The sequence below is a fragment of the Daucus carota genome, chromosome 8 (assembly GCF_001625215.2).
Source record: "Daucus carota subsp. sativus chromosome 8, DH1 v3.0, whole genome shotgun sequence".
NCBI lineage: Eukaryota > Viridiplantae > Streptophyta > Magnoliopsida > Apiales > Apiaceae > Daucus > Daucus carota.
The window spans coordinates 14707550-14722419 of record NC_030388.2 but is presented as its reverse complement, the minus strand read 5'-3'; the positions used below and the strand labels follow the sequence as shown (position 1 = coordinate 14722419).

The 14870-nt window shown below is 34.6% G+C and overlaps 1 protein-coding gene and 1 long non-coding RNA gene across 2 annotated transcripts; both read right to left on the bottom strand.

The window, feature by feature from the left end:
- Positions 1-5378: 5378 nt before the first annotated feature.
- LOC135148406 (uncharacterized) lies at positions 5379-7383 on the bottom strand. Its single transcript, XR_010286577.1, has 2 exons — positions 6370-7383; positions 5379-5645 (listed from the first exon to the last, which is right to left on the bottom strand). It is a non-coding gene; the product is annotated as an uncharacterized LOC135148406 (long non-coding RNA).
- A 929-nt stretch (positions 7384-8312) lies between these two features.
- LOC135148362 (uncharacterized) lies at positions 8313-9279 on the bottom strand. Its single transcript, XM_064083307.1, has 2 exons — positions 8819-9279; positions 8313-8671 (listed from the first exon to the last, which is right to left on the bottom strand). The coding sequence occupies exons 1-2, from the start codon at positions 9143-9145 to the stop codon at positions 8498-8500; spliced, it is 501 nt and encodes a 166-aa protein (XP_063939377.1). The 5' UTR covers positions 9146-9279; the 3' UTR covers positions 8313-8497.
- Positions 9280-14870: the final 5591 nt, after the last annotated feature.

Here is a 14870-nt window from a genome sequence, read left to right as displayed (position 1 = left end):
TTGATTTGGTTCTTATCTTGGTTTTATATTTCTTACGTATAAAAATGATGTTAATTCATTCTTATTACATCAATTAATGAGTAAAGAAATGATGTTAATCAAATGTTATAACATCAGTTTCTTTAAAGTTAAATTGATGTTAAAGGCTACAGACATCAGTTATTAACTGATGTAAGCAAAAAAAATTCAAACGTTGTCTTTGTGGGCGATGTTAAAGACACTAAGTTTTAACATCAGTTATTAACTGATGTAAATGAATACAAGAGACATCATCCAAGATTACTGAACTGATGTTAAAGAGTATAATATACATCATTTAGGGTTCAGAACTGATGTTAAATCCAACAATAGACATCAGTTTTTAACTGATGTTAAAGACATGTACCTTTAACATCGCCCACAGTAACATCAGTTGCAATTCTATGGGACATCAGTTTTTAACTGATGTGTATTAACATATTTCTAGTAGTGATATATTTATTTAACAATATGCATTTCATTAAATGTTTTGTCTTCTTGGTAATTATGTCTGTAATTGAAGGTGTGCAGATTTAGTATGAAATAGTAGTAGTGTTATGGTGGAGTTTGAGGTTGTGCATAACAAGCCAAACATTTAATATATTATACGGCATGTATGAATGTCACTAGGGCTTTTTTTGGTATTGAATTTTGTCCTAATGTGTTAGCTGATTGTAAATTTTTGTTTTTTTAGTAAAGCATTCTCTAGTTATTGAGAAATATTATGTCACGCGAGGGAATTTATTGTGATGTATTGCTGAATGTTTCGAATTGTTGCAGGACGACGATGGAGCAACCGACTAATAGAAAGCCCTTGGGTGTTTAATTGGAAGAAAAAAGAACCAGTGTTTGTAGACTTGGAGGACGAGGAGAACAGAAAAAGTAGTACTAATCTTGCTTCAGATAAGCTGTGTCAGAAAGAAGCAAGGAACAATCTGAGCAGGACATTTGCAACGCTTATAGGATGTCTTCCTGCGGGGTCCTTGAACTACATTACCATCAGCATCGTACAACTTATTAGGCAATGGGGAAGCACCGTGACTACATATTAAATACTTGGCATACAGATTGTCACCGTTGTCAGTCTTCTTTGTATATTTTTTTTTGCTAAATGTCTTCTTTGTATATTTACAGACATCAAACCGCAAATAAGCCCATAATCCCTGTAAAATTTAAAAGCGTCCTCCAATGTAATAAAGTGTTGATTTAGCTGAGGTTTCTTAAACTCCTCGCATATAGGAGTCCAGTACTTCACACCATCGTGTGCAACGTAACATGTAGCCTGTGAATTTTCACATTTTCGATGGGTTCTTCTGCATCTTTATCCGGACTACAACTCTTCGAAGTTTTGGATACTAAAGATCCTACATCATTTTCTGAATTTTTAGAGTCGGAAGAATCGATGTGTGGCACCTCTGAAACTACAATATTAACACATAAAGGCATTAGCTTTACAGGCAATACATTTCAGCCAAACATGAATCCAAACATATAAGCTACAACCTCAACACATGCACATCATTTACAAACGTGAAGGATGTACCAATAACGATAAGAAGAACTCTTGACAACAATAAAGGACATCATCTGTACATATTAAACAACTTATACACATCGAGACTCTCCCGGACAATCTTCGACGTTCGCCATCTGACAACCCCGGACTGGAAGAGAACAAATTGTGCAACGGATTAGTACATTGACCTTGCGTCGATCTACTATGTAGGATAACAGACCGGGCTGCAGCGTAGGATGAAACAAGAAAGCAGATATACAAGAGATGAAGATACATGCTATTAATCAGAAATTAATTGCCTACATTCAAGCAATGTTGTAACTGCCAAAAACAAGTTAATACATACTCTACGTATTGTACGGTATATATGGACTGGTAAGCAGTGATTAAATGAATAATACAAATTGAAAAAAGCTTCCAATACTTTAACAGTCGTTGGATGGAAAGTAAATAAATGGTGAATGCTTTGTACTCCAATACTCCAAAAAAAAAAAATTGCACTCCATAAAACTTTGTCATATATATATATATATATATATGTATGTATATATATATATGTGTGTGTATATATAGGCTAATGATCATATACATACCACTAAATGCGAACCCACCCGGGGCCCACTTCCGCCCCCACTCAATCCACCTAGGACCCACTAAAGTCTCACTATGGCTCCGGACAGGACCCGGAAAGGCTCCAGACAAGTCGAAGAGCCAATGCTTTACCCCACCCCCTTCCCACTAGGGCCCACCCCCATGCACTAGGCCCCACTTAGGCCTTGTCAAGGGCCACCTAGGGACCCATTTTCGGGGCGCACAAATCTTCCTATACTCTTAAAAGCATTAGTTCGCATTTAAGGATGTATTTAGTAGTTTGTACTGGAGCAAGACTCTATATATATATATATATATATATATATATATATATAGGAAATTGCTCAAATAGAAACCACTAAAATAAAAACGAAAATGGAAACCAAGAGAAACTATATCTAAATGACCTCACCCACCCCCTATATGTCATCACCCACCCCCTATATGTCATCACCCACCTAGGGCCCACCCTCACCCCTACTTAATCCACCCCGGGCCCGCTAGGGCCTCGTCAAGGCTCCTCAATGGCCCTGGACAGGCTCCACACTATCTTAAAGAGCCAAACCTTGACCCCACCATGGTCCCACTAGGCCCTGACCCAGCCCTACTAGGCCCCACTTAGACCCCGTCTAGGCCCATCTCGGGGTCCATCCCCGGTCCCAAAACCCGCATCATTCTACTTAATCGCCTTGGTTTCTATTTAGTTTCTATTCTAGTAGTTTCTATTGGAGTAGGACCCTATATATATATATATATATATATATATATATATATATATATATATATATATATATATATATATATATATATATATATATATAGTCGCGCTCAAGAGAACCCATTCTTAAAATAGAACCTTAGAACCACTAAGTTTCTGCCATAGAACCCTAAATTTAAATAGATGTCCTGGATCTAAATTTAAATAAATGTTTTTTGAATCGTTATGGGTGTTCGAAAATAATTTTAAAATATAATACATAAACACTACATTTTGTGCATGTGGTGCAGAACCCTAATTAATACTAGAAGGTTCTTAGGCTAAGAGTTGTAAGAGCAACATGAAATATAAATGCATGTATCGGGGTCTACTCTGATACAAGTATAAAAAATAGATATGAAGCAGTTTAATTAAGGAGAATGGGGATGGTTGTGGGGCTAGGAGATGGACCCCAAGGTTGGTCTAGATAGGGCATGGTAGGGTGTGGATGTGGCCTAGTGGGACTTTAGTTGTCTAGTCAAGTTTGAGATCTTTGGTTGTCCAAAAAGATTGTCTTTCCAAATTTGAGATCCTTGGCTTAATGATACAGATAATCATTTCATCATTACCGATTCTCTGTCGATAGTAAATATGAATGTCGATTCGTTATTTCACACGGACACCAAAGAATGGGACTTGGACGTATAAGAGATATCTTTAATGCAAGAGATCATTTTTGCATTATCAACCAAGATTGAGCAGGAATTAGATAAGGATATGTTGTTCTGGAAGTTAGAGCAATCTGGGCTATATTCCGTCAAGAGTGCTTATAAACTCTTGTAGTCACAGAAAGGCGCATGGAATAACAATGGTAGTATTAATTTCTAGAAAATGGTATGGAACACCAAAACACCTCCCAAAAGCTTTGTATGAATTTGATTTGGAGAGCTGTAACAGATTGTCTTCTAACAAAAACCCAGCTTCGCTCGAAACATGTTCAGATTGATAACAAATGCCCGGTCTGTGATAATGGTGTCGAATCAATCTTTCATGCTTTGGTTGATGTGACGTTGCTGCTAGGTGTTGGAATATCTTCAGTCCAACCATTGACACACATGTGGGCTTAAACTTTCAACCCTGGCTTAAGAAGAGCATTGTTGGACAGCCTAGTGAGAAGAAAGCAAAGGTTATCACTTTATGTTGGTCGATTTGGCGAGCCAGGAATGACCTTGTTTGGAACAATAAGAGATGGTCAGCCCTGAGAATTGTTGCAAAAGTTTGGGAGTATCTTTCACAATGGAAAGTGGCTCAGGACAGGAACTTCAAGGTACCTCTTCAATCTTCATTAGCAGGAGATGGTATTACGCACTGGGCAAAGCCTCAACAAGACACAGTAAAGATGACAGCGGATGCATCAGTTTTTTCAGACCGGGGTTTTTGTGGCATTGGCATTATTGTTCACGATCATTAGGGTGTGCTTCTGGGAGCTAAGTCAAAATTTTTAATGAGGTGCTGAACCCGTCTATGGTGGAAGCTATTGCAATTAAAGAAGCACTGAGCTGGGCCAAGAAGGAAAGTGGAATTCAGTTGTACTAGAATCAGATTACTTGTTTGTGGTGCAGATGATTCGTAATGCAACTCCAATGAGATCACGGTTTGGTCAGGTAATTGAAGACTGCATGAATATGATTAAGGAGGTAAACAACGTCGAATTGTATTTTATAAAGCGATCTGCGAATATCCCGGCACGAGCTAGCTCAAGTGTCCCATGAGTATCCTGAATGCATTTTTGACTAGAGGTCTGTTCCGGTTAAAATCAAGAATTGTATTTTGAATGCACTACAACAGAAACAGCATCACACAACGGTTTTTGCCCGTTGTCTGAGACCACGGAAAACCGTGGTCTATCGAGACGCCGTCTGATATGCGTATCAGACAACGTAGCGCACCGTTGTGTGATAGTGCTGAACACGATGGTTTACGTTAAACAAATTGTTGTGCAACACCCAGAACCAACAACGTTTTCTCTTAAACATGGTGTTGTTAAAAATTCTTCTTAACAATAGTTGTTTTCAAAAATGATGTTGTGAGAGAGGAAATCCACAACAGTTTTAGTAGCTCTCCAGACTTGTTAGAAAGAGGATCATACAACGGTAGTTGAAATAGAGAAGCTCGTTCTTTCCTCTCTTGTACAACGGGTTTCGAACACCTGCCCACTTGTGTAAGGCCCTTCTAACAATATTTTAATTATTGAGGTGGTTGTGTTTAGTTATGTCAGACAATGGTTTTATTTTAGATAGTTGGTTGTCTTTTACATGTTTTAACAATTGTTTATGTTTCATCATTATTGCAAGTCATCTGTTTGGACAATGGTTTTGTAACAAAAAATCATTGTTTCCAATTTTATGAGACAATGTTTTTAATGAATAATGATTATTGTATCATGTTCTATATGACAATGGCCCTATATTATCCCATTACCTAAAAACATAATAGACAATGATTTTACATAACTCAATTAAACTAAGCTATAGAATGTAATTAAAAAGCCAAAAATTAGTAAACAAAACTTTTCATTACGTACTAATAACCAGGGCTACAACCAAATCACATATACCATCTAATATCCACAAATATTTCCCTTGAGGGTGGCAAATCCCAAATATATAAATACCTAAAATACATACAATAAATGGTAACATCTACAGGCATATTGGACCTTTCTTTAATAATAACCACTTGGTTGGTAAGAAGATCAATCTTGGTTTCTTCTGCCCTCTTCTTTAATTCATTTACCTACCTTTCCATTTAAATGCATCAGCCCTGGCATAAGAAACACACAATTTTTGTCAATTTCTTTTTAAAATGTTAATGAATGCAATATTCTAATAAATTTATGTATCAGTCATACAAATTACAAAATAGAGCTAGATGATGAATGTCTGGATGAAATTCATAGTAAATTGACTACTCTAGATATGCAACTTAAACGAAATGTTGATCACTTACACGACTTTTAGGGTGGAAACATTAACAAGTTCCCAAAGCGAATGTCAAGTTTTAATTTACAGTCAGTAGATAGAGTGATGTTTGAGATATATACAAAGAAAAGGGACTTGTGACTTTATCTAGAATCCCCCTTTCTAATAAGCCAGCAGTCTTCTTGAATGATAATTTAGGTGAATAAATTTTTACAGGCATATATAAATGGAGACACTTTAGTGACCAGGCCAACTTACAAGAAAATAAGAGACGACAACTTTCCCAGAGTAGGAGGAATGATCCCTGTGAGATTGTTGTTGTACAAGTCCAAGCTTATTAGATTCTTCGACTTTCCCAGCTCGTTTGGGATAGTCCCATGAATGTTATTTTTGTAAAGCTTACTGAATCATAACAAGTTTGGATTACATTTTTTAGATCGTTAAAAGATCTGTGTTAATTTATATTTTCTGGAAACTTAACATCAATTATGTTAGAGCTCATGGTAACCCACTGATATATTCATCACTAGCAGCACATAAGAGCTATTGCAATCATAAGTACTCACAGATATTGGATATATTAGAGTTTTCCGAGATCAAGTACCAAAACACCAGACAAATTTGTGTTACCAAGGTCCCTGCAGCAATAAATAACAAGCAGTTAGTACATGATGAATTTGAGCCATGACCCGACCAGCGCAAGACTGAGCTAAACAAAATACCAAGGTCCCTGCAGAAATAATATGCTTGTACATTAAACCTTCCACCCAGTTGAGTATCAATGGCATGTTTCTGAGTAAACAAAATTATCCACATCAAAATCTACAATCCCTATATTGCAAAGCTAACTTGTGGCTTCCAAATTTAACCAAAGCATGTTAATAACTAATAAGTATGTCAATTTGCTTCTATGAATTGTGGCACTGGTTTCCTATCTTGGGCCATATTAAGGAAGTATAAAAAGTAGATACTGATGGGGATGGTGGGAGCAGATATAGCAGACTCTTAATATAGGAGAACAAAGTGGATATTTCTTACAACGATAAATGAGTCTCCAACAGAGTAAAAAAAATTCATGAATGTTATGTTTAAGAAGCAAGCAAATATTATTCCAAATTGCGAGCGACACAGAATCATTTTACAGAACCACAAATATATTTATACTAAGAAACATTTCCACATATAGATTGAAACATTCATTTATACACGTAAAGCCTTAACAATCTCAACAAGCTCTTCACATAAATAGAAAAAGCCTTAACAATCACAAAACGCCCATCACAAGAATAGAAAAAAAACCTTAAAATAGAACAGAATAATAACTCATCTAAACTACAATTCAAGCAATAAAACACAATCCAAAAACATTGAACATCTATAACTAACAATATAATTAAATTGACACAAATAAAGCTCTACCAAACTCAATATAGGCCATCACATATATAAGACCAATCTCTTACCCTAACATAATCACTGAACACATAGTTCAGAAAAACACAATCATTCAAAGTGCAAAGTAATATTAATATTGACCAATTTTTTTTACAATTAAAGATGAACTAATATTACATATAAAATACAACAACTCAGCAAGCATATTAAATTAGCCCTTTGACTCATTTCTCCTCAAATTCATAACATGAAAATGGAATTAACATAAACAGTCATGGAGTGAGAGGGAGGGGGAAGGGGAGAGTAGGAGAAAGATGAGGGAGGGAGAGAGAGAGAGACATCTCTGCTTTGGAATTTCCGATCGTTTTCCCCAAAAGAATCTTACCCACATCACCCACTACAAGAAAATAGACTAAAAGTGACCATAGTGTTGCAGTCGCTTTTATGATCAAAATGACCGCCCACGGTCGTTTGAAGACTAAAAATGACTGGAAATCCTCAGTCGCTTATAAGGCCGTCGAAAATAGCAAAACAGTCACAAATAAAACTTAACGTGACCAATAATAGTCACTTTTAGCTAACAGAAAAGCCATCAAAACTGGTCAAAAACAACCAGCTCCGGTCACAAAAAAATGACCATCTCCGGTCGCAACATATGTGACCATGTGTGGTCAATTCTATCAAATGAATTATAATCGCTACCGGTCACAAGTGGTTTTTATTTGAGACTAAAAATAGTCATACCTGGCAAGCTCCGGTCACACTAGTTGTGACCAAGTACAGTCAAATTGTTTAGAATTAATATAACTGGTTTTGGTCACATTGTGACACTAAATAAGACCAAAATTAGTCATATCCGCAGTTACTTCCAAATATGTGTCAACCAATTCTGGTCACAATGGAACTACCTCTAATCAAATTTGTAAATGCGTGACGACTGACTTTGGTCACAAAGATGCACTCTGTATGACCAAAACTAGTCAAAATATTGTTCTGCATATCCAAAATCAGTCACATTATATTTATGATCTACCATTTTTTTTCCTATAATATCACACCACAAAACTCAAATTCTCTCTAAAGAAATGCAATATTTTAATACCAACAATAGAAGTAATTTATAGTAAATGAGATATTTGAATACCAAAAGCAAAAGTAGTTCAACATTAAGCCAAAATAAACTTCTAATACATAAAGAGACTAGAGTACTTGGTAGAATTCACATACGGATTACTAGAATTCACAAAAGCATAACTTCTAATTACACATAGAGATAGACTACTAGACAATGCATATAAACTAAGGGCTAAGTTGAGTGTTGTTGAAGCTGCCATCTTCATCACTATAATGTCCATCCATGTTTGCTCTGTCATCATCCATGTCTCCTGCTTCATCATCTATGTTCTGTCCATCCGCATTTCCTTCATAATCTTCCATATCATGTCCATTTTCAGTTCCATCCTCCTCGGTATCCTGTATATGAATAAAAAGCTCATTTCATTCGAAATAAATGAGCAAAAATAATAATCAGCAAAAATAAAAAACTTGAGCAATAATTTTCAAAAACATAATTGAACACATAGCTATGCAAAAAATATGATATGAAATGCTAATAATTACCTCAATTATGACCTTTTTGAATCTCTCGAATTGAGAACTAGCCAAACTTGCTGCAACCTTGATATATTGGCCCCATAATACCTTTTGTACAGGATCATCCTTGTTTGGATATGCACCATCAGCCAATTTTTTCAACTCCTCATCAAGGTGGGATCGGGTGATCTCATTTATCCCATCCATGGCCTGGACCATATCAGTCACCTCATTTAGTGCCCTACCCATCATATCATATGCATGATTCGGAATACGTGCAGGAATGGACGAGGTGGTCCATTCGGCAGCCTCCTCTGGCCCGAGAAAGTCGTGAATAGTCTTGTTTGGATTCATAAATATCTTCCCTTTATTTAACTTACGAGCTCGCAGAGAAATTAATATATTCCTTTTTCTGCAGGTGGCAGGAGATGGAGGTGGCTCATCAGCACCTGTTTGAGAAGCAAATTCCTATGCAGCACTCTCCATAGCCTCCTGCACGTTAGAAAACAGAGTATCAGCAAGTCAGCACCGTACATTATTAAGAAGACACTGTTATCTTTCAGTACTAGAAAGACTTAATTATCACATCACCTGTCTGACTCTGAACAAATATACGAAAAGAAAGACAATAACCAAGAACATTATTTCATGAAGATACTTGTGATAGGTAATGAATATGATAAATTCTAAATTCTAGAATGCATTAGTTATAGCTGAATGCATTAGTTATAGCTTATTTGTATTTAAGATTTGCTAATATCTAATGTAGGATCATCTTACAAAGAAAACTATGGAAACAACTATGGAAGATTGCTCGAAGTCTTAAAACTTCACTATCACAATGGTCATGATGTTATCTTATTCAAATGTCATTGGTTTGATCATACAACACACGTCAAAGTCGATCGAAATAGAATAACTACCATGGATGTAAGATCAAAACTAAATGCCGAATATGTTTTCATATTGGCTAGCCAAGCACATCAAGTATGTTATGTACCAAGTATAACAAAGGCGAATTCATCATGGTACACGGTGCTTACAACAAAGAGTCGACAAGTAGATGAAGATATGACCTACAATGATAATGCTACATCCAATGATGTCGCTTTTCAAAATGACACGTCAAATGCTTCATCATCACATGTGAATACCGTAGTTATTCATGATCCTTCTAATTTCTTCATCGACTTACGAAATTATGAAAACGTTAACTTCACGGAGCACAATAATGACGATCTAAATGATGATGACCATATGAGTGTTGACGAGAGAAGTGATAGTGATGAGTGATGATATTATGTTGAAAATTTTCTAGACAATTAGTATGTATTCAAATTTAAAATTATTGTTCAATTCAAGATTTGATGGATCAAGTTCATTGTTTAATTTTGAAATTTATGTATGCAATTATTGTATGTATTTTATTTTTTCTAAAATAAAAAATGTATAATTTATAGAAATTTATTCAAATACATGGAGCATCTCCGGTACCTTATGCTGTTGGCCATACTGTCTACTAAAAGTGACCGTATACAGTGGAAACATATGTGACCAAGATCAGTCACATTCCCAATGGATGTGACCAGAATTGGTTATAAATCTCCTAAAATTTGTTCAATATTTCCTGCCCAAGGATGAGGATACATGGACGACTAATTTCAGTCGCATTTGTAAATGTGACTGGTTCTGGTAGTTCTTATTTTCTAATATTTGAAATTACATATGGCGGGAAATTTCCCGCTAAGTGCGAGTAGGATAATGCGACTATGTCTGGTCATTTTTTAAGTGTGACCATGATTAGTCTCAAATGTAGTAGCTAAATGTGACAGATTTCAGTTACTTTGTAAAGTGACTATATTTGGTCGTCAATGTCAAGAGCTTTGCGACCACATTCAGTCAAATATGGTTTTGGTATTACAGTTTAGTAAGTTGACTTACAAATGACCGCGCTCGGTAATATTTAGTGACGGTCACTTTTATCCAGTCACATTTAATCATATTTTCTAGTAGTGACCAAAACAACCCTTTTCTTCACTAGAGCAGCTAATCAACCCCGTCTTCACATTTCTAGTTCTAGGGTTAGAACACTCTGTCTTCTACCCCTAAAGCTCTGTTCAGCACCACACTTCTCCAGCTTCACAACACTTCTTCTTCTGCTTTTTAAATTATTTAAAAGGGGGGAGAGAGCTGAGAGAGAAGGGGAGCCACAAGAAAATTAGATTTAGGTTTGAGAATGAAAGGATGAGTTTTCTGTGGTGAGAGGCAGGAGGGAAAGTTCAATTAGGTTTGAGTTGAAGGGGCGGGAGTTTAGAAAAATTGGGGAGGGGGAAACAAGTAGATCAAAATGACATATCTTGAATAAAAGAGATAATTATTTTGTTAATCCGGAACTCATCTCGTTAAGTGACGACCATATAATTTTTTATTATTTTTTCACATGATTAAACTTAATATGTCTTGATATTTGGATCACCCAAAAAAATTAATATGTCTAAATTTTTGATTATATGTTTACATGACTAAAATCAATATATCTTGACATTCGTACGGTTGGATCTTCCAAAAATTTTAACAAAAATCCTATAATTTTTTTTAACAATATATCTTATAATTTTTTTAACAATAATCTTATAAATTTTTTTAACGATAAAAGGGTAATTGTTAATTTTTTTTTGAAGAGTTAAAAATTCTCGTATCCTTGATCAATTCTTATTTTTATAATTTTTATCTAAAAAAATATATTTATATTATGCATATATGAAAATATGTATTGTTCATTTTTAATAACATGACAATTTTGTACTTCGAATGTAAATATTAGTATGTGTTTTATATTTACAATTTTCGAAAGTACGGATCGAATCTTTGTTATGTATACAATTAGCCATATATTAATTTATAATTATTTATTTTGATGATCTAACCGTACGGAGGTCGAGAACTAACAATATTAGTCATGTGTAAAACAAATCAAAATTTTTTATGTTTATTTTGTATGTTTTCTTTACAATACAACTTAATCGTAAATTCTGTCTTATTGTAAAAAGGTCTTTTTTGTCCTTTAGTGTCTAACAGACAACGGTTTTTATACGGCCTATGTTGTATCATTGAAAATGACACAACTGTTACGAAGGTTATACCGTTGTAAGAGAATTCATTGTCTAAATTAAGCTCAAACAACGCTCGAGGAAAAATCCGTTGTGTAAAAGGAATGTAGACAACGGTTTATGGGAAGAAAACCGTTGTATAATAAATTTTCATTTTTAAGAGTTAAAAATTCGCATTTCCTTGATAAATTCTTGTTTTTATACTCTTTGTCTTTACAAATATATTTATATTATGCATATATACAAATATGTATTGTTCATTTGTAACACCAAAATAATTTTGTAGTTCGAATGTAAGTATTAGTATGTGTTTTATGTTTACAATTTAGAAAGTACTGGATAGAATCTTTGTTATGTATAAGATTAGCTCTATATTAATTGTTAAATATTTTTTTTCGATGATCTAACCGTACGGATGTCGAGAACTAACAATATCAGTCATGTATTAAAAAAATTAAAATTTTTTATGTTTATTTTGTATGTTTTTTTTTAACAATACTAGTCAAACGTAAATTTTGTCTTATTGTAAAAAGGTATATTTTGTCCTGTAGTGTCTAACCGACAACGGTTTCTATATGTAACTCTGTTGTATCATTGAAAATGACACAACTGTTACGCACGTTATACCGTTGTAAGAGAATCCATTGTCTAAATTAGGCTCAAACAATGCTTCAGGGAAAACCCGTTGTATAAAAGTAGTGTAGACAACGGCTTATGAGAAGGAAACCGTTATATAATATATTTTCATTTTTATGAGTTAAAAATTCGCATTTCCTTGATCAATTATTGTTTTTCTACTCTTTGTATTAAAATATATATTTATATTATGCATATATGCAAACATGTATTGTTCATTTGTAATACCAAGACAATTTTGTACTTCGAACGTAAGTATAAGTATGTGTTTTATGTTTACAATTTAGAAAGTACTGGATAGAATCTTTGTTATGTGTATGATTAGCGCTGTATTAATTTATAAATATTTATTTTGATAATCTAACCGTACGGATGTCGAGAACTAACAATATTAGTCATGTATAAAAAAATTCAATTTTTTTTATGTTTATTTTGTTTGTTTTTTAACAATACTAGTCAAATTTAAATTTTGTCTTATTATAAAAAGGTATTTTTTGTCCTGTAGTGTCTGACAGATAATGGTTTTATTAGTTAGTAAAGGCTTGTCTATAAGGCCATCATACAACGCTAACAAAAACACTTGTATGTTAGCTTCCCAGTCACACAACACTATTTGAAACCCTTGTTTGAACTGCTCGTAAACAACACAACAAATAAAACACTTGTCTAATTACAACAACGGTTTCTTGAACTATTGTCTGAAGTTTCTTCACACATCGGCTCTCAAAACAGTTGTCTAAAATGCATCATTACACAATACCACAGTTAAGAAACCGTTGTCTGATTGAATTTACTAGACAACAGTTTTTTTAACCGTTGTAGGTCGTAGGTGTTAGACAATAGTTTTTCGAGGACGAAAAGAAAGTGTTGTGTCTTTTTTCCAAACAACGCTTTTTTCACCGTGCGTTGTCTGATCAGTGTTGTCTAATGGTGTTTTGTTGTAGTGATGATTTGAATGAGTAATGAAATTGCATTTTTCGTCAAAAAAATTTAGCATTCTTGACCACACTGATTTAAAGGTATTTCCTCACGGAATCTGCACTCAGCAAGTAATATATGTGACATCCGCAAATAAACATCACAACAGTTTTTTGAAACAAGCTATGAGCTTGAAACAACACACACACTCAATATCTTGATAAGATATCCCACATTTATCTTCAAGATATTTTCCTCCTAGGAAACCTTTCATCCAGAAGATATATAATGTCAAGGCAAGACTCACAATTGAAGCAAACACAGTGCCAGCAATAATTGGAATTGATAGTCCCCGGACTGCCCTCGTTTTGATGAATCTCCAGATTCACTACTAGAAAAGCAGACATTTCCGACCAAAATTTCCGACCGACCAAAGTGGTCGGAAAAAAAACGGTCATTTCCGACCGACTTACCGACCAAACGCGATCGGTCGTAAAAAATGGCGTCATTTACGACCGCCAATACCGACCGCACCAAATCGGTCGGTTATAATGGGCGTGGGTCCCGCTCACCAACATTCTTCAGCTGACATGGACGCCACGTCGGTAAAACTGACCGACACATTTCCGACCGCCTGTGGTCATTTCCGACCACCTTGGCTGATTTAAAATAATTGGTCAGCTTTTAACTTGTTGTCGCCTTGTGATTGGCTGAGTGGGGACGAGGTGGAGCCCAGCTTATTTCCGACCGATTTTGGCGGTCGGAAATGGCCCGCTTCGTTTCCGACCGAATTAAAACTCGGGCGGTCGGTTTTGACTTCTTAGAAAAACAATAAATTTTATTCGACTAAGTAAACTATTTAAAAAAAAGTAAAAACATTTTACATCCAGAAAACCGACCAGATTCAATATATTTCCGACCAAACTCATAATTTTAACACAGAAAACCGACCACATGCAACACATTTCCAACCAAACTCATAATTTTAACACAGAAAACCGACCAAATTTAACTCATTTCCGACCAGATTCTCAAGTGCAGAAAACCGACCATTTCGTTCTGTCATTTCCGACCGATATACGACTATGGCGGTCGGTTTTGACTTGTGAGAAAAATAAAAAAAATTGTTCAGCTAAGTAAACTTAAAAATTAAAAATTAAAAAAATTGAAACTAGCTTTTAGTCAGTTAATAAATTAATAAAAAATTATTCATAACTTAATATTTGTTTTTTAATTTTTTTTATTTCCATAACAAAATATAAATACTAACTAACTAATTTCAAATTAATTATTCAAACAGCAGAAAAATGTAAAATCTTTGTGATATGGTCTAATTTAAGGTACTAATCATGATAGCAAAAGAATAAAAATATAAAAAAAATTATAAAGACACTATTCTGTTACGAATCATGCAT